This window comes from Pipistrellus hanaki (assembly GCF_964339955.1).
Source record: "Pipistrellus hanaki genome assembly, chromosome: 8".
Classification (NCBI taxonomy): domain Eukaryota; kingdom Metazoa; phylum Chordata; class Mammalia; order Chiroptera; family Vespertilionidae; genus Pipistrellus; species Pipistrellus hanaki.
This window is the reverse complement of record NC_140510.1, coordinates 37,914,632-37,937,481: the sequence shown is the minus strand read 5'-3', so window position 1 is coordinate 37,937,481 and position 22,850 is coordinate 37,914,632. Positions and strand designations below refer to the sequence as shown.

The 22,850-nt window shown below is 37.8% G+C and overlaps 1 protein-coding gene across 2 annotated transcripts in view; it reads right to left on the bottom strand.

The window, feature by feature from the left end:
• PSMD14 (proteasome 26S subunit, non-ATPase 14) overlaps nt 1–20,631 on the bottom strand; it is a 78,936-nt gene extending 58,305 nt beyond the window's left edge. The window contains exons 1-3 of one of the 2 annotated variants that reach the window (XM_084891560.1): nt 20,398–20,629; nt 13,684–13,814; nt 10,533–10,584 (exon numbers count right to left, since the gene is read on the bottom strand). In XM_084891560.1, coding sequence (XP_084747686.1) covers nt 10,533–10,580 — 48 coding nt within the window. In that variant the 5' untranslated portion in view covers nt 10,581–10,584; nt 13,684–13,814; nt 20,398–20,629. Of the gene's footprint in view, nt 1–10,532; nt 10,585–13,683; nt 13,815–20,397 lie in introns of both variants that reach the window. The other variant, XM_084891561.1, reaches the window with a different exon arrangement.
• Nucleotides 20,632–22,850: the final 2,219 nt, after the last annotated feature.

The following is a 22,850-nucleotide window of genomic DNA, read 5'->3' as shown; positions in this document are numbered from 1 at the left end:
TAGCCCCCAAGGAAACCACCAAAGAAGAACCTTGTAGAAAGACTGAGCTATAAAATATCTGAAGAACTCATCCTATATAATAAAGGCTAACATGCAAATCGAACAGTGGAACAGCTCGTTGCTGTGACATGCACTGACCACCAGGGGCAGACACACAACACGGGAGCTGCCCCCTGGTGGTCAGTAAGCCCCTACAGGGGGAGAGCCACTCAGCCAGAAGCCCTGAGTTAGGCTCATGGCTGGCGAGCACAGCAGTGGTGGCGGGAATGCTAAGGATGTCCAACTGGACAGCAAGTGGGCGCAGGCTGGGCTGAGGGACCTCCCTCCCCCACCCAGTGCATGAATTTCATGCACTGGGCCTCTAGTTTAGTTATAAAGTAGAAATTAGGAGCCAGAACCTACAAATGGGAAGGAAGTAACAGGCAGAAACTGTGCAACCAGGTGCAAACTAACTTAAAATCAAAATTATTTCCTCACAGTTATAAAATTAGATAAAGGTAATAAAAAATGTATTCTATTATAATGAAATAAGTATTTTCCTGTGATATTAAAACAAACAAACAAACAAAATAGCACCTTTTCACCCTAACCAGTTTGGATCAGTGGACAGAGTGCTGGCCTGCAGACCAAAGGGTCCTGGATTTGATTTCGGTCAAGGGCATGTACATTGGCTGCAGGCTCCTCCCAAGCCCGGGGCCCTAGGTCAGGGTTTGTGCAGGAGGCGACCAATCGATGTGTGATGTTTCTCTCTCTCTTTCCCTATCTCCATTCTCCCTAAAAATCAATGGAAAAATATCCTCAGATGAGGATTAATAACCACAAAAAAAGCACCTTTTCTAAAAAACAGAAAGAAAGGGGTGCTTTTCTAAAACTAGGTTTATCTACTTTTGATAAGCATCTTGCTTTTAATTACTCAGGCTCTGGTGTTTACAACACTAAGAAATAAAGAACTAATTAATACAGGCTACCATAGGTAGGTTAAGAATGTAACTGAATAAAAAGAGGGACATGCATACAAAATGAATAAGGATAGAGTATAGCTATCATAATTATTAATTTACTCTTTATTGTCCCTAAGCCTTCCCTCTGTGCCCAATACGTGGCCAGTTAGTCTCCTGGAGGGGAAAGCCTGTGAAATCACTGGGAACATTTGAAAAGTAGTACTGGGAGCCTGTCCAGTGGAGACCATTGCTCCCTCTGGTGGTGTACTTCCAGGGCACCCAACCCAGATACCATCCCACAAAGGACCACTTTGAATGTGGGAGAGAACACTGGCCATGTCTGCCCAGATTTTAAATGAGTATTATATCTAGAGAACTGTCCAAATGACTATATGAACTGAAAAACACAAGTTTAAGATAGAAAACCAAAGTTCAATGTACAAAATGAGCAATGTAACCAGTAGTAAATCAAACATATAAAACAATGTTGAGGACAGGGAAAGAAAAGATATAGATGAATTTTTATGATCATAACATCTCCATACATTTGGGATATGTAGATTCTATTGCAATATCTTTGTATCTTCTATTAGAGGTATCTTCTCATTTCTCATCCCATATACCCTTTCTATCAAAAAATAGTATCGGTTATCATAGCTCCATCATACCCTTGATTTCAAATTTAAAATGTTTACATTCTTCAAAATTTTCATTTTTCCTCATAATTTTGATTTTCTATTTCATCAGATGGTTTGATTTTGGTAGACAATTTCACTGTAATTGAAAATACATCACTGCTCTCCTTTATGTGCTAAAGAACTTAAAATCACTTAGGATAATTTCATATCAAAATAGAAATTTAGCATTGACAATGTCAAAGACCTTTCCCCTTGAAAGACCAGTCACAACTAGAATGTTCAAACAAAATGACATAGATTAACTAGAATACACCCACTATAAATTTGTTCTTTTACTTATTTGAGAACTCTCAAGAGTTTGATTTGAGACTAAGAGTTGATTTCATGGGGTTTAATATTTATTGAAAAGAGTAATGTTGCAAAGACTAGAAAGAGTATGTTCTAATTAGCATACTTTGACCTAACCTCTTTCTTAATTTTCTGTAGTAGAAACATAATTCAATTATATTAATAGAATGACTAAGAACTATACTTTTAAAAATAAGAACTATACTTTTTAAAATTATCACATTACAAAAGCAACAAATGAAAAAAACTTAAGTGTCTTGTATTTTTGCTTTGTTTCTGAAGCAAAATCACTATCTGTAGTTAAGCAAGGAAACAAAACAATTAAAATTTATTGACCCTTCTCTACTCCTTAAAAATAAAAAAAAAACAAATTAACCTATCAATGTTTGTAAATGTTCAGAGGATCACATCATGATAGCTACTCAAAGAATTAAAAGAAAAAAGTGGTAACCAAAGTATTCATATAATATTGTCAATACAGATTGGCTAGAGCTCAAAGAACTCATAAAAAGCCTTTATAAAAGGCTGCTCATTTTCATGCTACTGTGTCAATAGTAAATAATTTTATTTCAAATGTGACAGGTGTAAAGACTAATTGTACACATCAAGTCCCACCAGAATCTCTCTATCAAGTATATATATAATAAAAGCAGACACCACAATCAATAATTTTAAAATAGCATTGTAGTAGCTTCTTGTCTATGCTTCCATTCTTGCCTTCCTACGTAGTATCGAGTGTCCAGGTTCTTTAAAAATATAAGTCTGATAAGCATACTAACTCCTTGGAGTAAAGATCTCTAATGACTCCTCAACTCACTCAGAAGAGAATCTCTACAAGGCCCTGCATGATCTAGTCTCTGCCGATCTCTTTATTATTATCCTCTTCAACTCCAAGACTGAAGGAGAATATGGGATATTAAGTAAAGTATGAGAAAAAGTAATGAACAATAAAAGGAATTTCTGGTTTTGTTTTACTTGGTGGCTTTTGTAAACAGTACTAAAGGAAATTTTTATTTGAGATAATTTAATGTTACTCGTAATGTTTTTGCTTTAGTTTACTAAAAATAGAGAATGTTACATATAAAGTGGAAATTCCTTTAGCCGCCCTCCCTTCTCAAATTTGGTGTGGGTTGTCTAGGCCTGTGCTGTACAATATGGTAGGCACAGCTACATATGACTACACAAATTTACATAAAACTACAAATTCAGTTGTTTGGTCACAATGAGCACATCACATGGACTCAATAACTACATGTGACTATTAAACTTAATTAAAATGGAATAAAACTTAAAGCTTAGTTCTTCAATTTCTCCAGTCACATTTCTTTCATTTAAAATACTAGAGGCCTAGTGCATGAAATTCTTCTCTGGGGAGGGAGGGTGAGGGTCCCTTAGCCCAGCCTGCACCCTCTCCCAATCTGGGACCCCTCGAGGGATATTCAACTGCCCATTTACAGGAATGGGGCCATAGGGGTGTGGCCAACGTGGGTGAGAGAGTCCCCACTGGGGTGCCTGGCCAGTCTGGGTGAGGGGCTGATGTCTGTTTGCAGGCTGGCCACATCCCCCAGCAACCCAAGCTTCCAGACCCTCTCTTTTTCTTCAGCCCCTCCTTGAGCAGAGGCCAGGGCCGACTGGAAGCAGGTATCTGGGATTTATTTATCTTCTATAATTGAAACTTTGTACCCTTGAGCGGAGGCCAGGGCCAGCCAAGGTGGGCAGGAAGCTTGGCTTCCTCTTTCGCCAGGGGCAACCCAAGCCTCCTGCTCACTCCAGCTCCATGGCCACCACCATCTTTGTTGGGTTAATTTGCATACGCACTCCGATTGGCTGCTGGGTGTAGTGGAGTGATGGTCAATTTGCATATTTCTCTTTTATTTTACTGTATTGATTTCAGAAAGGAAGGGAGAGGGAGAGATAGAAACATCAATGAGAATCATTGATTGGCTGCCTTCTGAACACATCCCCTACTGGGGATTGAGCCCACAACCTGGGCATGTGCCCTGACTTAGAAACAAACTGTGAACTCCTGGTTCATAAGTCAATATTCAACCACTGAGCAACACCAGCCAGGTGGCTCTAGTCACATTTCAAGGGCTTAACAGCCACATGTGGATAGTGACTACAGCAAGCATGTCAAGCTCAAAGGCTAAGAGGGGCCAAATAAACGATATGCAGCCTGTGGGCCATGAGTCTGACATGCTTGGCCTACAATATTAGTGCAGATACAGAACATTTCCATACTTATAGAAACTTTTACTGCACAGTGCTGCTATAAACTTCATAATCCTTTCACTCGAGTTATATACATTTACAAAAGATGTTATCTCTTTTTCCATTCTTGTCTTCCTATGTAGTATCCAGAGTATCCAGGTTCTTTAAAAATATAAGTCTGATAAGCAGAACTCCTTGGCTTAAAGATCTCTAATGACTCAACTCACTCAGAAGAGAACTTCTACAAGGCCCTGCATGATTTTGGGGATGAGGCATGGGGCCATGGGCCAGCCTGGGTGAGGATCCCCACTGGAATGGGGACCCTCAGTATGTCAACTATGTATTTTGAAACCCTTTATTATATCTGATTTAAACTTTCCGTCCGTACCACGTCAGTCTCTGGCTGCCAGCATATTGGTGAAATCAGATATCGTTGGCTAAATGGGAAGGAAGACAAAACAGGCTTGGCGCTTAACATGTTGTTACTGCTTTCATATTGTTTATATAGCTCCAAAACCTCAATTTTTCTCTTAATCCTATGTAATAAAAGGCCAACATGTAAATCGTTCCCTTAAGAGTTTGACCAGGAGTTCGACCGCTTGCTATGACATGCTCTCACACCAGGGGATGGCCTGGAACGAAGGCAGGCCCTGGCTGGCAGCTGGAAAAGGAATGCCTCAGCCATTAGTCGGAAGGCCCTGATCGGCCCGCATCGAAGGCCTGGCCTAGGGACCCTACCCGTGCACAAATTTCATGAACCAGGCCTTTAGTATGATTATAACATCTATTATACTTATTGACATATGCAATCTAGTTAATTTTAACTCTTGCATATTCCATCATAACACATTTTGCCACAGACAGATATTTAAGTATTTTACACTTTTGCAATAACAATATCATAATGAATACCTTTAAAGATGTCTCTACATGTGTAAAAGTTTCTCTAAAGTGAATAAATGGAATTGCTGACCCACAGAAATTAGGGCATTTTCAAGTTTACTAGAGACTGACAAATTGCTTTCCAAAGTAACTTTAACCATTTATACTCACATATAGTATGTTCATTTAAAATACACACACACACACACACACACACACACACAAATTCTCACCTGAGAACATTTTATTCTTTCTCTTTCTTTCTTTCTTTCTTTTTTTTTTTTTTTTGAGAAACAGAGGAAGGGAGGAGTAGAGACAGAGAGAAACATTGATGTGAGAGAGACATATAGATTGGTTGCCTCCTGCATGAGCCCAAACCTGAGCCAGGGATAGAACCTGCAACAGAGGTATGTGCCCTTGACTGGAATTGAACCTGACTCTATAGTCCTCAGGCCACACTCTTAACCACTGAGAAACCAGCTAGGACAACATATATTTATGACCTTCTATTTGCCAGGTAACGTTCTAGGCAGTGAGATATAATTTTTAACCAACCCTCACACCCCACACCAGTGGTCGGCAAACCGCAGCTCAAGAGCCACAGGCGGCTGTTTGGCCCCTTGAGTGTGGCTCTTCCACAAAATACCACTTGCGGGTGCACCCGTACAGTGAGATTGAATCTTCGTGGCCCATGCACAGAAGTCGGTTTTCGGCTCTCAAAAGAAATTTCAAGCATTGTACTGTTGATATTTGGCTCTGTTGACTACTGCCCCACACCAACTCACCCTCTGCCGACCAATGCCCCACACCAACTCACCCTCAGGTAAAAAGCTTACACGAAAATTTTTGCTTCCCCAAGTCTTCATTAACACTTAATACAACAGACTTTTATTTTTTAAAAATCAAATACTTGTTTTAATTTTCATTTCCCTGATATACAGTGAGGTTGAATATCACATTAAATTTTCCTCCAAAAATTTTAGGGGTGGTGGACATAATCACTCACTCTAAGTTTATGTTGTCCTCATAAAAACAGCTACAGTTATATTATTAATCTCATTTTAAGGATATGGTAATTTAATTTTATTATGGTAGAATATACGTAAGAGTTACCCCATAGCCATTTTTATGTACAGTTCAGTGGCATTAAGTACTTCCACAATTGTCATGTAACCATAACCACTATCCAGCTCCAGAAACTTTTCATTTCTCAAATTTAAACTCTGTACCTATTAAACACTGACTCTTATGACACTATGAGCTCCATCCCCTGGCAACCACCATTCTATGTTCTGTCTCTACAAATATGACTACTCTAGTAACTCATATAAGTGTAATCATACAATATCTTGTCCTTTTGTAATGAGCTTATTCCACTTAGTATGTCTTCGAGGTTCATCCACGTTGTAACATATGTCAGTATTTCCTTCCTTTTAAAGGATGAATAATATTTTATAGTATGTATATAGTACATTTTTTTAATTCATTCATCTATCATCAGATACAAGCTGTTCCCACCTTTTGGCTACTGTGAATAATGCTACTATGAACAATGATGTACACACATCTAATAGAGTCCCTGTTTTCAATTCCCTGGGGCATAGATTCAGTAATGGACTTGCTGGATCATATGGTAATTCTGTTTTCTACAAAGGTCACACAAATTTACATTCCTACCAGGAAATACACACAGATTCTATCCTCACCAACCATTGTTTTTGGATTATTTGTTGATAATAACCATCCTAATGGGTATGTCTTCCAAAATTATAAACTTTGATTTTCACAGTTACATATTCATTTGGTATACATTCTTGTATACAGAATAAGGTAATCTAATTATTACTTTACTCCTCCTCCCCCCCACATAGAAAGCCCCTTGCTCCAGCATCATTTAATGAACAGGCCTCTTCTTTCCCACTCATTTTTAATACCATTTCTAACACAAATTAATTTCCCCTATATGCATACACCTATTTCTGGGCTTTCAATTTAATTATACTGATCTACTTAGCTATCACTATATCAATATAACACTCCTTGAGTCATAAAGAATTAACATATCTTTTGATATTTGGTAAAGCAAGTGTCATTTTCATTTCTAAGAATTTCTTTACTATTCTTGGATTGTTTTATCCTATATGCATTTTAGAATTAGTTTTATAATTCCAAGAAAATTCTAGTTGGCATTTTTATTGGAACTCCATTGAATTTATGATTAATTAGAGGAAATTGTAATGTGATATTAAGATTCCTTATACATAAAAATGTTATTTCTTTATTTATTCTAGCCATTTTCCCATTGCTATGCTAAATTAATCCTTCCTTATAAAACACTAGATCAAATCTTAAAAGACAAATAACTGAAAGTCTATGTCTCATCCAAGACCCATAATAGGAAATCGAAAATATGGTTATTATATACACAAACCCAAATACTGTATGGATTTGTGAGTTATAATAAAATAGATCATATCCAATTGATGAAGTTACTTTTTTAAATTAATTGTCACCTGAAAAAATCCTTCCAAATGTAGCTTATACCTTACCATTTTCAGAAAGCCTTCTCTGAAAGCACCATAATGAAGAACTAGGAAAAAAGTACCATAATAAAGCAAATGAAGAGAGTTTTAAGAAAGACATTGTAACCTGGCTGGTGTGGCTCAGCAGTTGAGTGTTGACCTAGGACCCAAGAGGTCACAGTTTGATTCCTAGTCAGGGCACAGCCAGTCACTGATTCTCTCTCATCATTGATGTTTCTATCTCTCTATCCTTCTCCTTTCCTCGCTCTTTAAAAATCAATAAAAACAAAAACAAAAAAGAAAGACATTTTGAACAGTGTGGAATATTGAAGTCTAGTTAAAAGAGAACTAAAAGTAGGCAAATAGACTTGGCAATTTAAACAATTACAGTACAGTAATGGAGGAGGTCAGAATATAATCTCAGGAAGAGTCAATGGAGGTAAGGAAGTAAAATATGTGAGTATAAGCTATTATCTCAGAAATTCTATAAATAAATGGAAGAAAAGGTTTAATGGCAGGATGCAGTGAAGTTTTGTTTTTGTTTTTAATGTGCTTCAAGCATGAAACAGCTCTGGCCACCGACACAGGCAACAGTTAGGATGAACTAAGGACTGTACATCTGGCTTTGCCCCTGATTAATATAAGAGCAACACCACCAATCAGGAATCTCTTGCCCATTGCCAGGGGATTGGAAAGTTTTGTTTATAGAATACAGGAGAGTTAAATATCTTTGGAGGCAGAGAAGGGGAGGTGGTCAATGGAGCAAGGTTTCAAGAAAGTATAGGATCAGAGAATAAGCTGAAGGACCACACACGGAAAAAAGAGAAAGGATACTTCTATTCAGAGATAGGTAAGAATTCTAGAATAGATGAAGAACCCTACTCTGCTCATTCCCATGTTTTAAAGGGGCCATCTGCAAACTTTTCAGCAAGTTTTGTGGAAAACTATTATGAGGAAATCCTACCTTTTCAATTAAATGGTAAGATAGTAACATTCTCTACTGATTTTTGGAGGATAAAACAACTTATGTCTCCTTTTCTGTTTTTATTGGCTGCTATGCATTAGCAAATGGCAAGAGTGGCTATTATCAATCTAAAGATCTTTGACTTCTTATTAAAAAAAACAATACATTCAATGTTTCATTCCTATTTATTAAAAGATAATGCACTTAACATTTCACATTGTAGAAGTAACATAGTAAGTATATGACAAATTAGTCTAGAACAAACAGGTCAAACTCAAAGGCTAATATGGGCCAAATAAATGAGGCATGCGGCTCAGGAGTCACAAGTTTAACATGCTTGATCTAGAATAAGAATAAAATGAAATTTTCGGGAAAAGTTTTTTGATAAAAGAAATGTAACAGAAGAACCCCCAAAAATTATTTCCTTGATAGTTTGTCATCTAATTGGCCAGATGAAAAGCATACATGAAATGAAAGATTCTTAAGTAATGTATTTTTAAGTTCAAATAAGAAAAAACTGAGGACCCAAGGGCTGATTAAATGATCACATAGCAAAGAGAGGTTATTGAACAACACAGTTTTCCACTTAATGCAAAAGTTTGGTGGTCACTCACATATGATTGTAGCTCAATTTGTGGTCAGTAAAACCATTATTTCACATCCAATAATTTCCCAGCACAAGATACATAATCTATTGCATTTAATGTTCAAGGAAAGTCACTTTGATATTTAAATTTGATACAACTTCCCTTAAGAATTCTACTAAGGCAACATTCTTACCTATAATTTGCAGGTGATTTTGTAGTACTTATACACCACCTCCCTCATTTCTGACAATTGTGTATGTCTCAACATTGTTATTGTTAATAGCAGAAAAATTTAGGGAAATTCTAGAAGCTATCTAGAATGTTTAAAAAAGTACAGAAGCAGCTTTGGAAGAGTCAACTTCAGAGACGCATAGGCCTGTTAAAAAATGGATTTCGTCTTACAAAATTGGAAAACCAGGCTGATAGTAGAAAAACATGAGAATGTTTAAAACTAACAAAACTATAAAAAATAACCAAAGGCTATGCAAGGATGCAATATAGAATCACAAAATGATTTCAATTGTCTAAAAATGTCATAAACCATGATAGATCTAATCAAATCATTGTTGAAAAATTGCCTCTAAAACACTGAAAATTTCATGAAATTTCAAGCACAAGTGTTTCTTACACAAAATAACTACTTTGTATGAAGGAAGACAGTCATCAATAATGATATAGAAATGAGGTAAAGGTGGATTATAAAAATATTCCACCAAAATAAAACAATCCATTATTTAAAAGGAAGGAACAACACATAGTCAACCCTCTTGCTAACAGAGGACTGAAAAGATAGTGTAGAACTCAAAAGAGGTAGAAATTTCTTCTTTAACTGAAAGTAGATAGAATACCCTGAAACAGAAATCTATGAAGAGGTCATTTGTCCATCAGCATGGAACAAGACAAATGATAATTAAAATAACCAAAAATGCACTTAATTTCAATAAGAATGTAAAAAAAAAAATCTGTACCAGATTTAAAGTAAAAAAAGGTATTACTTACCAATTCATCCATATATCATAATTACTAACAAGAATTTATCAGTCTTAAAATTATAAATACCAATGTTCTAGAGATCAGTTTTCTGGATCTTACCAAGAGTAGGCCATGTTTACTTTTTCACGTTACATTGTAAACCCCCAAACTAGGTATTTTGAGTCCCTTTTTTACTAAAAGGCAAGTTTGATAATCTCGCATATCCCCAAATATTAAATCAAAGCAAACAGAGAACATTCTTATTACTAGGCAAAAACTAAATTAAAATAATAGAAAATGTACTCCACATGTCACTTAGTGTTGAAATACAGCAACCAGGTAAGGTAAGCTTCTTACCATAATGTTACCTATGAGGTGATTTTCTTGGGAGTGATTTCTTTCTCTGGATAACTAGAAAAAAACTTGCAGTTTACACACAAAGAAATACTGAGAGTCTGTGTACTAACCTGGCCTAGTCCAGGCATACCTCCTCCAAGTCTAAGAAGTCTGTCCATATTTCTAGAAAACAGAAACAAAGGAAAACGTTTCTAAGCACAAAAGTGTTTACTCAATTGCTATCTATATAATTCACCTTCAGTCACTCAGTATGTCAAAAATATTGGTGGTAATTACAACACAACATCAGACTTCCTGTTAATTAACACCACATATTAATTCAAGAAGCTGTCTTCCATGCTAATTAACAGACCTTATTTTACTGCTTTGGTTTTGGGTTATCCCCAGTTTTAAAGACAAGCAATCCTAGAATAATTTCAAAACTTTGCTATCATTAAGTTAATTATATTTTTTATTGTTATCTAATAAAAGTACCTGAATAAGGAAAAAGTGCCTGAAATGCTTATATGTATGACTGAATTTCCTCCCATTTGTCCAGAGTGTACAAATAAAAATTCCCACTTTTAAAATTAAATTTTAACATCCTCATTAGTAAGTTCTGTGCTAATTAACTTACAGCTTGTCAGTTATCATCAAAACTACATGTGAAAGACATTGTGAGCAGATTATGGATCTCTGAATTAGCATCAAAGGCTTTTGAAAAATGAACTCATTATACTAAAAGGAATATTAAAAATAAACATTAAATGCAGTAAGATAGTGTTTTACAGCCTAGACAGATGTTTTGTGTTATTTCAGATATTGTGGAGATATGTCCTTTTTTGCTAAGGATATTCAGCTGCTGTTCTCAATTATAATCTTAGAGTTAATCAATATAGAGAGGATTAACTTTGAAATATCAATCTGATTTTTTTTTTAATGTCTGGAATAACTGCGGAAGACATTCTGATATGCCTAGAAATTCCACACAAAAAAACTGAAAGGAAAAAAAAAGCAAGGCAAAAAGGAGTAATCAAGTTATACAAATTCATATCCAGTACCATTCAACATTTAAAGATGAGAATAAACCATCTTTTTCTACTTGCAAATATGCCTTACAATTTCTCTTCCTCTTTGCTTTAGAAAATGTTATTAATACAAAATATAAGTTAAATGCTAAAAGATTCATTTAGTCATTTGTCCCTATAATTTTACTAGTAAAAAGTGCTATACAAGTTGAAATGCAGTAATATACTTATGGCCCTGTGGCTCAATTGGTTCCATAAACTGAGAGGTTGTTGGTTGATTCCAGGTCGGGGCAATGCCCAGGTTTGGGGCTTGATCCCCAGTAGAGGGCCTGCAGGAGGCAGTCAATCCATGTTTCTCTCTCTCCCTCTCCCTTCTTCTCTCTCTAAAATCAATAAAAACATATTAAAAATAAAATAATGTACTTAACGATCATTACTTTATTGCTTAATCAAGTTTGTTGAATCCTAACAATGTAATCATAAGACTTTCTCTATATAAAAGGCTAATATACAAAGCGTCTCCATGGGAGTTCGACCGGGAGACCAGGCATTCTATCACTCGCTATGATGTGTGCTGACCACTGGGGGATGGTGCGGAAGGAAGGAAGGCCCCAGTAGCACACAACCAGGGAAGGGAGGACGCAGCTGGAAGGCCCCAATTGGCCCTAATTACTAACCAGGCCTAAGGACCTACCTGTGCACCAATTTTGTGCACTGGGCCTCTAGTATTTAATAATATAAGCACGGCAAACTTTACTCAAGTCCATATATAGAACAATGCAAACTTACTCAAGTCCACATATAGAAGAACACACAAATGAGTAAATTGGAATTTTCACAAAGGAACCACACTCCCATAATCAGGGATAGGGAACATCTGGCCGTATAAGGCCTGAGAAATCATTTGGTCTGGCCCTGTCAAGGCATTAGGAATAAGTTAATTAAACATTTAGCAGGCTAATTTTTAAGTTGAAAATTTTGTATGGTCTTCGAATGATGTTATAAATTTCCAAATGGCTGTTGGCAGAAAAAAGGTTCCCCACTCCTGACCTAGATGAAGGAACAGGTCATTATCAGCACCTAAGAACACTTCTCTTGCCCCCTTCCCAGTCTCTACCACCCCACAAAGTAGAATTCCAACTTCTAAAAGCATAAACTAGTTCTGCTATTTTTGAATTCTATAGAAATTAAATAATATATTTTAGTATCCAGCTTTCACTGCACAAGTTTGTGAGATTCACAACAAATAAAAAACTCCTTTAAAAAAATGAAAAGGCATATATGAAAACTTGATAGCCCAGACAAATTTCTGCTTCACAACCTTAACTCATACTCCTAATGGCAACATTTACAAATAAAATCTCCATCAAATTCTCATTAAAAATTTTAAATTCAAATCTGACACTCAATATATTTAGCATTTTTAAAAAGTCTATGGATGGAGGAAAAAACACCTAAATATTTTAAAATATAAAAGACATTTCTCTAAAATATATTGTTTCTTGACAATTTCAAGCTTACAAACTTAAACGTAAATGGGGAAAAAAAGTAGCAACACGCCTGGGCTGGGTGGCTCAGTTGGTTGGAGTGTTATCCCATATACCCAAAGGTTATGGGTTTGATTCCCGATCAGGTCACATATAGGTTTTGGGCTTGATCCCCAGGAGGCAACCAAGCAATGTTTCTGTCACGTGGATATTTATCTCTTTCTCTCCGCCGCCCCTTTTCCTCTCTCAAACATATCCTTGAGTGAGGATTTAAAAAACAAAAAACAACTAACAACATAGAATATACTCTAGATATTCCAGGCCAAAGTCGATTCCCAGCTGTGTTCAGTTTATCTATTCCCCATGTTGTTTCTGATGGCTTTACACAGACTCCAGATGCTGTGAATATACATGAGCAATGTGGGGAGCAGAGGGAAAGAAAATCTGGCAGGTCAAATTTGTGTTTTGAGCAAAATTAGATGTCTCAGCAAACAGGAAATAATAGTTAACAAACTAAAACATTTAAGATAAGATAATCAGATCTAAAAATATACCAACATTTGGAAATGAAAAATATTGATAAACGTTTAAGTCACACCACTATTTTTAAGTTTATAGAAAACAAACTAAAAAATGCTTTCACGAACCCTTAAATCTGATTATCTGATTTATAATTTGATATGTGTTAAAAATGATATATTTTCAAAACATTCTTATGTCATTTCCTAAAAGAATATGTAAAAGTAAAATCCATTTTTAATTCTCACCTGGTCAGTAACTACAACTCCTGTGGTGTTAAGCTTCAATTTGTTGGACTTTGACAAGTTTCTTCTTAAGTCAAGCTATTGCTAATACTGGCAGTTATGACTTTATTTTGAAGTATTTTTTTTCCTCTCTCCTAAAAAAAAAAAAAGTAAATGAAATGATATAATTTCGAGAACTAAAAAGGAAAATATAAGCGCTTTATGAGAAGCAAAATTACAAAAATGAAATAGAAATTAAATTTTTAATTACTATTTCCAGAAGGTATGGAATATCATTCTGGGGAGCTAGAGAGCATGATTAATCCTATATCAAAATTTTGTTTTGTTTTTTTAAATTATATGTATTTTTTTATATAACTTTATTGTTGACATTATTACAGATGTCCCCATTCACCCCTAACCCCTGCTCACCTTCACCTATTCGCCTTTCCCCCTTTCCTCTGGCCATCATCACACTGTTGTCTGTGTCCATGAATTATACATATATACTCTTTGGCTAATCTCTTCACCTTTTTTTTTCCCCAGTCCCCCAATTCCCCTCCCCTCTGAAAGCTGTCGGTCTATTTCATGTATCCATGCTTCTGGTTTTATTTTGTTCATTAGATTCCACACATAAGTGAGATTATATTGTAATTGTCTTTCTCTGACTAGATTATTTCACTTAGCATTATAATCTCCAAGTCCATCCACAGTGTTGAAAAAGGTAAGAGTTCCTTCTTTCTTTTTTTCAAAATGCATATTCCAGGGCCTTACCTCAGGCCCACTGCAACTTTTTTCCCCAATATATTTTTATTATATTTTAAAATTGTTGATAGTGCGACTGGAGGTGCAGGCAAGCCTCAAATAGTGGCTGCCCAGCCACTCAGAGCCACCTAAGACTCAGGTAACCAGGGCCAGCCGAGGCTTGCGCTGCCGGCAGTGGCAGCAGCAGAGGTGTGATGGGGGCGTCGTCTTCACCTGATCATCAGGTCGCCTCCCACCCCTGAGGACTCCTGGACTGTGAGAGGGGGCAGGCCTGGCTGAGGGACCCCCTCCCCCTCTAGTGCATGAATTTTTATGCACTGGGCCTCTAGTAAGACAATAAAACTGATGGTATAAGCTTGTGAGTTATCAGCCGAATCTGGTTTGGCTCAGTGGACAGAGCGTCGGTCTGCAGACTCAAGGGTCCCAGGTTCTATTCCAGTCAAGGGCATGTACCTTGGTTGCGGGAATATTCCCAGTAGGGGGTGTGCAGGAGGCAGCTGAACAATATTTATCTCTCATTGATGTTTCTAACTCTCTATCTCTCTCCCTTCCTCTCTGTAAAAAAAAATCAATAAAATATATATATATTTTAAAAGAACTTTATCACATACCATTTTATTAGAAACATCAATGATGGGATCACTGATCAGCCCTCCTACATCACCCTTATTGGGGATTGAGCCTGCAATCCAGGCATGTGCCCTGATCAGGAACCAAACTGTGACCTCCTGAGCTCTTTTACCTTTTATGATGTTGATACAGTTCATATGTGAACAAATGCTGATGTGTAACACAAAGGTGATTGAAAGGAAATAGATAATGTACCAATGGAAATAAATGATTGGACTAACTCTAATTGGTGTTTACATATCTGAAAATAAAAATGTTTTGCAAGCAAAGATGATGACCATTCTCTCTTCCACCAAATTAAGACTTTCAATGTTTGTTTTCAAAAGTATTGCAATGGGGAAGATGAAAATTTTTGGAGATAGATGGTAGTGATGATTGCACAACAAAGTGAATGTACTTAATGCCACTGAACTGTACACCTAAACACGGTTAAAATGGTAAACTTTAGGTTATGTATATTTAACACACATTCAACTGCTGCAAAAAGTAATGAAGAAATCATAAGCTAGAGCCCATTTAGAGGTATTTAAAATGTGGAGCTGATCGTTACAAGATATAGACCAGGTGGATGAAGAGCAGTTAATTACATTCAAAAGATGTTATCCATTTTAGATACATATGCCTTCAAAATCAAGAAATGTGGAATAAAAAATTGTATTTCCTATGTTTAAACTTAACCCTTTGCACTCCGAACCATTCTGGACATTGGCTACCAGCTACTCCGAACCATTCTGGACATTGGCTACCAGCTACTCGACGCTACTTTGCGAAACGTGCGTTGAATTAACTCAATTCCCCGTAATCACTAATAAACTGCAATGTCCCCTGAGAGGGGACAGCGGAGTGCAAAGGGTTAACATTTCTAAAATAGTTGTGTGTTTTTTTTGGTTTTTGTTTTTATTATCTCTTTATTTTTACTTATGTACATTATTCATGACTTAAAGGTGTAAAAAATGTTAGAAGGTACACTGGACCCAGATGGTAAATTGGTATATGAGGGTTAAAGGCTATAACTCTGTAGTCCAAGTACCAGGTCTAACACTTATTAGCTCTGTGTCCTTGGGTCAGTAACCTCTCTCAGTCTCAGTTTCCTCATCTGCAAAATGGAGATAATGATAGCATCCATCTCACAGAGTTGTTTGAAGATTAAAGAAGACAATGGATATAACATTTAACATGTTTGGCACATAGTAAGTAAACCATAAATGCTAACTGCTGTCATCAACACTATTATCCTATGAGCATAGCTACAGTTCATCCAACACAGATTCTACTTCCCACATAGGGATCTTTAAAATACTGGGTAGCCTGGCCATCATGACTCAGTGGTTGAGCATCAACCTATGATTCCTGGTAATGGCACATGCCCGGATTGGAAGCTATATCCTCAGTAGGGGGTGTGCAAGAAGCAGCCAATCAACAATCCTTTCTCATCATTGATATTTCTGTCTCTCCTTTCCTCTCTGAAATAATTTAAAATATACTTAAAGAACAAACAAACAAAATTACTGGATATTTCACAATACTAAATGAATCACAATGGAGAGAAGGGATCTGCATTTTGAAGACTTTATCGAAGGGATTCATAAAATTGAAGTGCTACATAAAACATAAAATTCAAGTGTTACACCATAAAAGAGAATTCTTCCAATTCTTAAAAATAAAAGGTCTATGGTTTTAAACCAAGTTTTTACACCTATCAAAAGATGGAGGACTCAAGAGCTCATTCATAATACGATTAACTTTACTTAAAATATGGTCAGATAATATTAATAAAGTGTTTAGCTACATGTATTATGCCACACACTTAGTAATGTATTCTAATTAGTAAAAACAGTACAAAGCATCATTATTTTCAAAAGGTTAATTTTCCATTTTTCATCTCCTGAGTTAATATCTGATTAGAACCTGATATAGTTAGATAATGTTCATGATGTTATTAAAATACATCATTCCCAATTATTTACAGGAAGTTTATGGCACCATAAATGGACTTAAAAAAACAGATGTTCCAAAACTATCTTAATCTTGATTAAGCATGTGATCATTTTTTAAAAATACATTTTGATTCATTTCAGAGGAGAGGAAGAGAGAGATAGAAACATCAATGATTCCCCCTACTGTGGATTGATTCCCACAACCCAGGCATGTGCCTTGACCAGAATCAAAATGTGACCTCCTGGTTCATAGATGGATGCTCAACCAAGCCAGTCGGGCAAAATGTGATTTTTTTCTTTTTGTTTACTTTTCAATCTTTTCACAAGAGCCTCTAGTAGCCCAATCCTTCATAATAAAAGGCTAATATGCAAATTGACCAAACAGCAGAATGATAGGTCACTATGACACGCGCTGACCACTAGAGACAGACACTCAATGCAGGAGCTGTCCCCTGGTGGTCAGTGCACTCCCATAGGGGAGCACTGCTCAGCCAGAAGCCGGGCTCATGACTGGAGAATGCAGAGGTGGTGAATGGAGCCTCTCCCGCCTCCATGGCAGCGCTAAGGATGTCTGACGGATGGCTCCCAGACTGTGAGAGGGCAAAGGCCAGGCTGAGGGATTCCGGCCCCCCACTGCCTCGAGTGCACAAACTTCATGCACCGGGCCTCTAGTTAATTCATAAAATTCAAACAAAATCACGAAGCCCTTAGCTGTTTGGTTTTACTATTAAGTTTCTCATTTTCCTTTTTGACTCACCAACCCATGAAGTTAAATACTATTATTTCGCACACTGATGCTAAATGCTTTTAAAACCACTCCACATTTGTGATCTCACTGTATTTCTAATTCCTCCACTCTGATTTGTGGAAAGTAATTAGGAACTTCTTTCACATTCTTAAGGGCTTTCTTCAGTGGAAGAACTACAAAGAGTCAACATTAAAGTTAATTATATAAACAGGATTTTGAAAGCAAGATTCTCCCCCTTCAGAACAGAGTGTGGCTAGAATTATCATAAATATCTCTTGTGGTGTCTCCTAATTACGGCATTCAAGTAAAACAGTTATTAAGTACTACCATGTTTATAAGGTAGTACAAAAATAGAGCCAGTAACAAACTTAGTGACTTGTACTGAAAAAAATTTACAAACTATCTGGGAAGGCATGATATAAACCCATGAAAAATACATAAAGTGAAAGGACAGCATAGTAGAGAGAGCTTGAAAGGCTCTGCAGCCAATCAAACCTAGATTTGAATCCCGGTTTCAATACCTACTCCTTACAGCAGGGGTCTTCAAACTTTTTAAAGTGGGGGCCAGATCACGTCCCTCAGAGAGCTGGAGGGCCGGACTATATGAACTACTAATCCCCACTGTAACACCTTGGTTGCGCTCACTGCCCAAAAAACCTGGCGGGCAGGATCAGACTCCCCTGGGGGCTGCATGTGGCCCGCGGGCCGTAGTTTGAAGACCCCTGCCTTACAGGATCTGGAATAAGATACAGTGCCTTCTTCTAGACCAGAGGTGGGGAACATCTGGGCCCAGGGACGGTATAAGGCCCTTGAAATAATTTGGTCTGATCCTGCCAAGGCATTAGAGCTGAGTTAATTAAATGTTTGACCAAATAGAGCAGGCTAATTTTTAAGTTAATAATTTGGTACAGCCTGAGAATGATGTTATAAATATCCAAATGGCCTTGACAGAATAAAGGTTCCCTCCCCTGTTCTAGACTATAAACCAAATGGGAGCAACTACCTTGCAAATCTGTTGCAAAAATAAATACAAAGCATCTAATAGAGTACCTGGAACATTATAGGTATTCAATAACTTTTGTTTTTACTATATTATCATCTTAGGGCTGGAAAATATTACTGAATCCAATTCTCATTTTACAAGTGGGAACATGAAAAGTGTCACAAAACAGAATATGAATGTCAAATAAGTGCAAGAAACAGGGTATTTGACAATCGAGGCTTCCACAGGTGGACACTGATTTATGAAATGGACATTGGTTTCTACTGAAATTGAAAAACAAAAAACGCACCATTGCTTCTTGGTACTGATTTGCACACACGAGTTCTGAACTTGGAAACTAAACGCAGTTTACATGACAAGTACAAAAAAGAGAATGAACCCATGTCAGTGAAGTTAAAAATCCATCTTTTCCTTGAGAACAGTAATATGGTATTATCTAAACACCCAAAGCAAAAAAGTCTCCTAAATTCAACAGGTGAGGCTTCATTGAAAGATCGTGAAATCTTTCTTCCATTGGCCAGATGTAATTTTGTTCTGGGACAAGTTTAAGACAATATTCAAGCTTTTGATTAAATAGCACTTCACTAAACATATTGCAACTAGTTAATTCTGAGCGACTATGTCTTAAGTCTCTTCAAATGCACAGACCTCCATACAATTTGTTTGAGCCAAATAACTTAATCTTTGAAAGTTGGTAGGCTTATACGAAGGTCACCATTATGTTAATCATCTCCACTAAAATTGTATTCTGTTCCTTTTTGTTATTTCAACATTATCAATGATTGTCGTGTTGCTTTCCCCATAAACATTTTAAGTCAGCAGCCCTACAAATACACTGTTGTGAGCAGTGGGGAAAAAATATTATTTTCACCCTAGAATTATATTTCTATGCTAAAAAAAAAAAAAAAAAAAAACCTCTTTCCTGCCTCTTCCAAGAAACCTTTATCTATTTTTGGTACCATTTTAATTCCAAAACTTTTACATCCGGTCGCCAGATTCATAACCTGATTCTTACAAAAAGCTTACATTTTTCTTCTTTTGACTGAAATAAAGTAACGTCCCCAGCAAACTTAAGAGCTAACACACAGAAGCTGATTTCTACTTCACTGAAAAACAAGAAATGTAATCAATGCCCCAACAAGTACTCATTGAAAGTAAGTTAAAAGTAATTTTAAAAAGCAGGAATAACCACACACTGTTTTTGCAGGTTTTCAAGACGGAAAAACCAGGGAATCTCTGGGTTGTTGTTTGTTTGTTTGTTTGTTTTAAGGGAGCTAAAAACCTAACACAGAGCTCTGGAAGGACAAGTGATCAAGCCAACATGCCTTCAATTAAGAAAATTAATTTTCTTCTCTCTCCTTTGTCTCCTCTTCAAAACAGGAGTAACTACCAATGTTACCAACAACTACCGGCCCTAAACCCGGGTTCTCCCCGCCCAGAAAGGAGAGGTTCCCAGGATGCGGATTCGGGAGAAGCACCAGGAGGAGGAGACACCCAGCCCTCACTCTGCCCCACACCCGGGCAGCCCTTCACCACGGCCCGGCCTCCAGGGGCGACTCGGCTGGGCAACGTGACTCAGGAAAGCGCGGGGCGGCCGCGGCCTAGCGCGCCGTCTCCGCGACCTCCGGAGGGGGGGCCGGCCTTCCCCGTCCTACCTGAGGGCGGGCGGGGGTCCGCGGCCTGCACCCGGGTCTTCCCGCTGCGGTGACGCGGAGGCGGCGGGGCGGCGGGGCGGCGGCAGGGCGTCAGACTCGGCCCGGATCTGGCTCCGCGAACCGGCGATGAATCAGCCCGATTCCATTCAAAAGAGTCGCCCAGGCCTCCGCCGAGAAGTACTTCCGGGTTCACGGCTCTGCCTCGGCTTCCGCCCGCCCCGAAGGCCAATGGGAGACGAGCCGGGAGCCGGCGGCGTCCCCGGAGGTCCGCCCTGGGCGGACGGCGTAGGGGGCCGAGCTTCTCCGGTCCGGGATGCGAGGGCGGGGCGGGGCGGGGCGGGGAGTGCGGGGCCCGGCCTGCGGGGCTGGGAGCGCCCCTGGTCTGGGATGCGGGGCTACAGTCCCGGAGGTGACGGGCAGGGTAATGGAGTCGCAGGATTGCAGAGATCAGAACCCTTTTCGCTTGATGCTCACCGCGGTCCTACTCCAAAACGACTTGGTCATCTGAGAAGCAAAAGAGAGAAAGGAGGGGTGTGGACAGAAGAGGGATCGGCCAGAGGCTTAATTCCGTAGTGCCATCTATCCCCCTTGTCTTTACCGCTTTGCAGGGATTGGATTTCAAGGAAAATCAACGTTTACCAAGAGTTAAAACCACCTATTGTAGGCTCAGTTTAATTGGCGGGGGCTTAAGGAGTCATTGACTCGTGTGTCTCCATGTAATTTGCATTAACAACAATGTCTTATCTGTTATCTGATCTGTGCTAGGTTTTAGAAAGCAAAAACGCCCAAGAAATGACTATTGAAAATTTATATCACACGTAGGTAGAGACTCTGTTTACCAAGTCCCACTCACTTTGCCAAATACATTGCAAGTAATAAGCATCTTTAAAACATTCCTAAACCAAGAATGGTGATGAATTTCCTGGGTGGAGGGGAAGAAGAGATTATAGCATCTGAATTCAAAGCTGTTTGAGTGGTACAGTTACATAGAATTTCCCTCTCAAAGATGCTCCGTCTCTATCTAAAAAAAATACATAGATTATTTAAGCATAGGTAATATTAATTCCATTTGGGTCCTCATCTTTATGTTTTCTCCCAAACCTGTTCCTGCTCTGTTTACATTTTTGGTGAATGAACCCATCCTTAACCAGTTTTCCAAATTTAACCTGAGAGTAGGTAGACACTTCCCTCTTATTTACCTGTTCCCACTGGCTTTCCAATTTATCACCATGAAAGTCATGAAGAGTTTAATCTGTAAAATAGCTTTCCCAATCCGCCTCTCTCCCTTTTTTTCATTCTCTCTACTTCATCCTTAACTCAGGCCTTCATCACTCTTTTCCTATAATGCTGAAATTATCTCCTTCATCTCCTTGTCTCCAGTCTGTCCCCCTTCAATTCATTCTCCACTTGGTTGGCAAATATTTTTTTCTCTGCAAATACAGTCATAGCCCTTCTTTGCTAAAACCCTAACCCTAACCCTAACCCATAATATCCAATAAAAGATTAAAAGTCTTCAAACTTTTTTGGAAGCACCATTGCTCCACCCATTCTAAGATATTTAGCTGGAAATGAGATGTCCGTAGGGACTTTTTAAAACTCTGGCATATTCCTGGGAATCTATTGATAGAAGGAAATATACAGTTTAGGGCCATTTGATTGCTCAGGAAAGACCTAAGAAGGCCTTAGCTTTCCCTTCTGCCTGCGCTTTACGCTCCATATAAGTAAGAAGTAATGACTATGGTCAAGTTGTAAAGTCCTTGGCTGAGTGTGGAAGCCATGCCCCAGCACACATACTATTATAAGATCCCTGGCAGAGACGGGAGACTTATTAGTTGAAGATATTTAAGGAGATCTCTGGCCAGTCATCAGATGACCACTAAACTAACTAAGCAAAGACTTCTGTGCTCACAACAAAGAACACAGACTTGGAGGAAGGAATTCAGAAAAGTCACTAAACCAACAACTATTAGACAAAACAGAACTAACAAAAATCCTGGGGAGACAGTAGAATTTGATTTCCTGAGTTGCCATATTTTATTATTTTAAATATCCAGTTTTCAAAATAAAAATATGGAAAACTATGATACTTACTTACAAAAAAAAACCCCACAAAAACAAAAACAAAAAACACACCAGAAAACAAAAACACAAGAATATAATGTCCGTACGTAGGAGAAAAAAGGATCAGTAGGAACTATTTTTGAGGAAGCTCCTACATTGGACTTATTAGATAAAGACTTTAAATAAGATATTGCAAATATGTTCACATATTTTTAATAAACAACAGAGCAGTGTAAGTTTTGGTTTGGTGCCAACCAAAGAATTCATGTGACTCACTTATTATGATATTCACTTTATTATGCTGATCTGGAACAAAACCAACAAAACTCCAAAGGTATGCCTGTAGGAAAAAAAAAAAAAAGAAAGAAAGAAAGAAATAGTATAAACAGAGC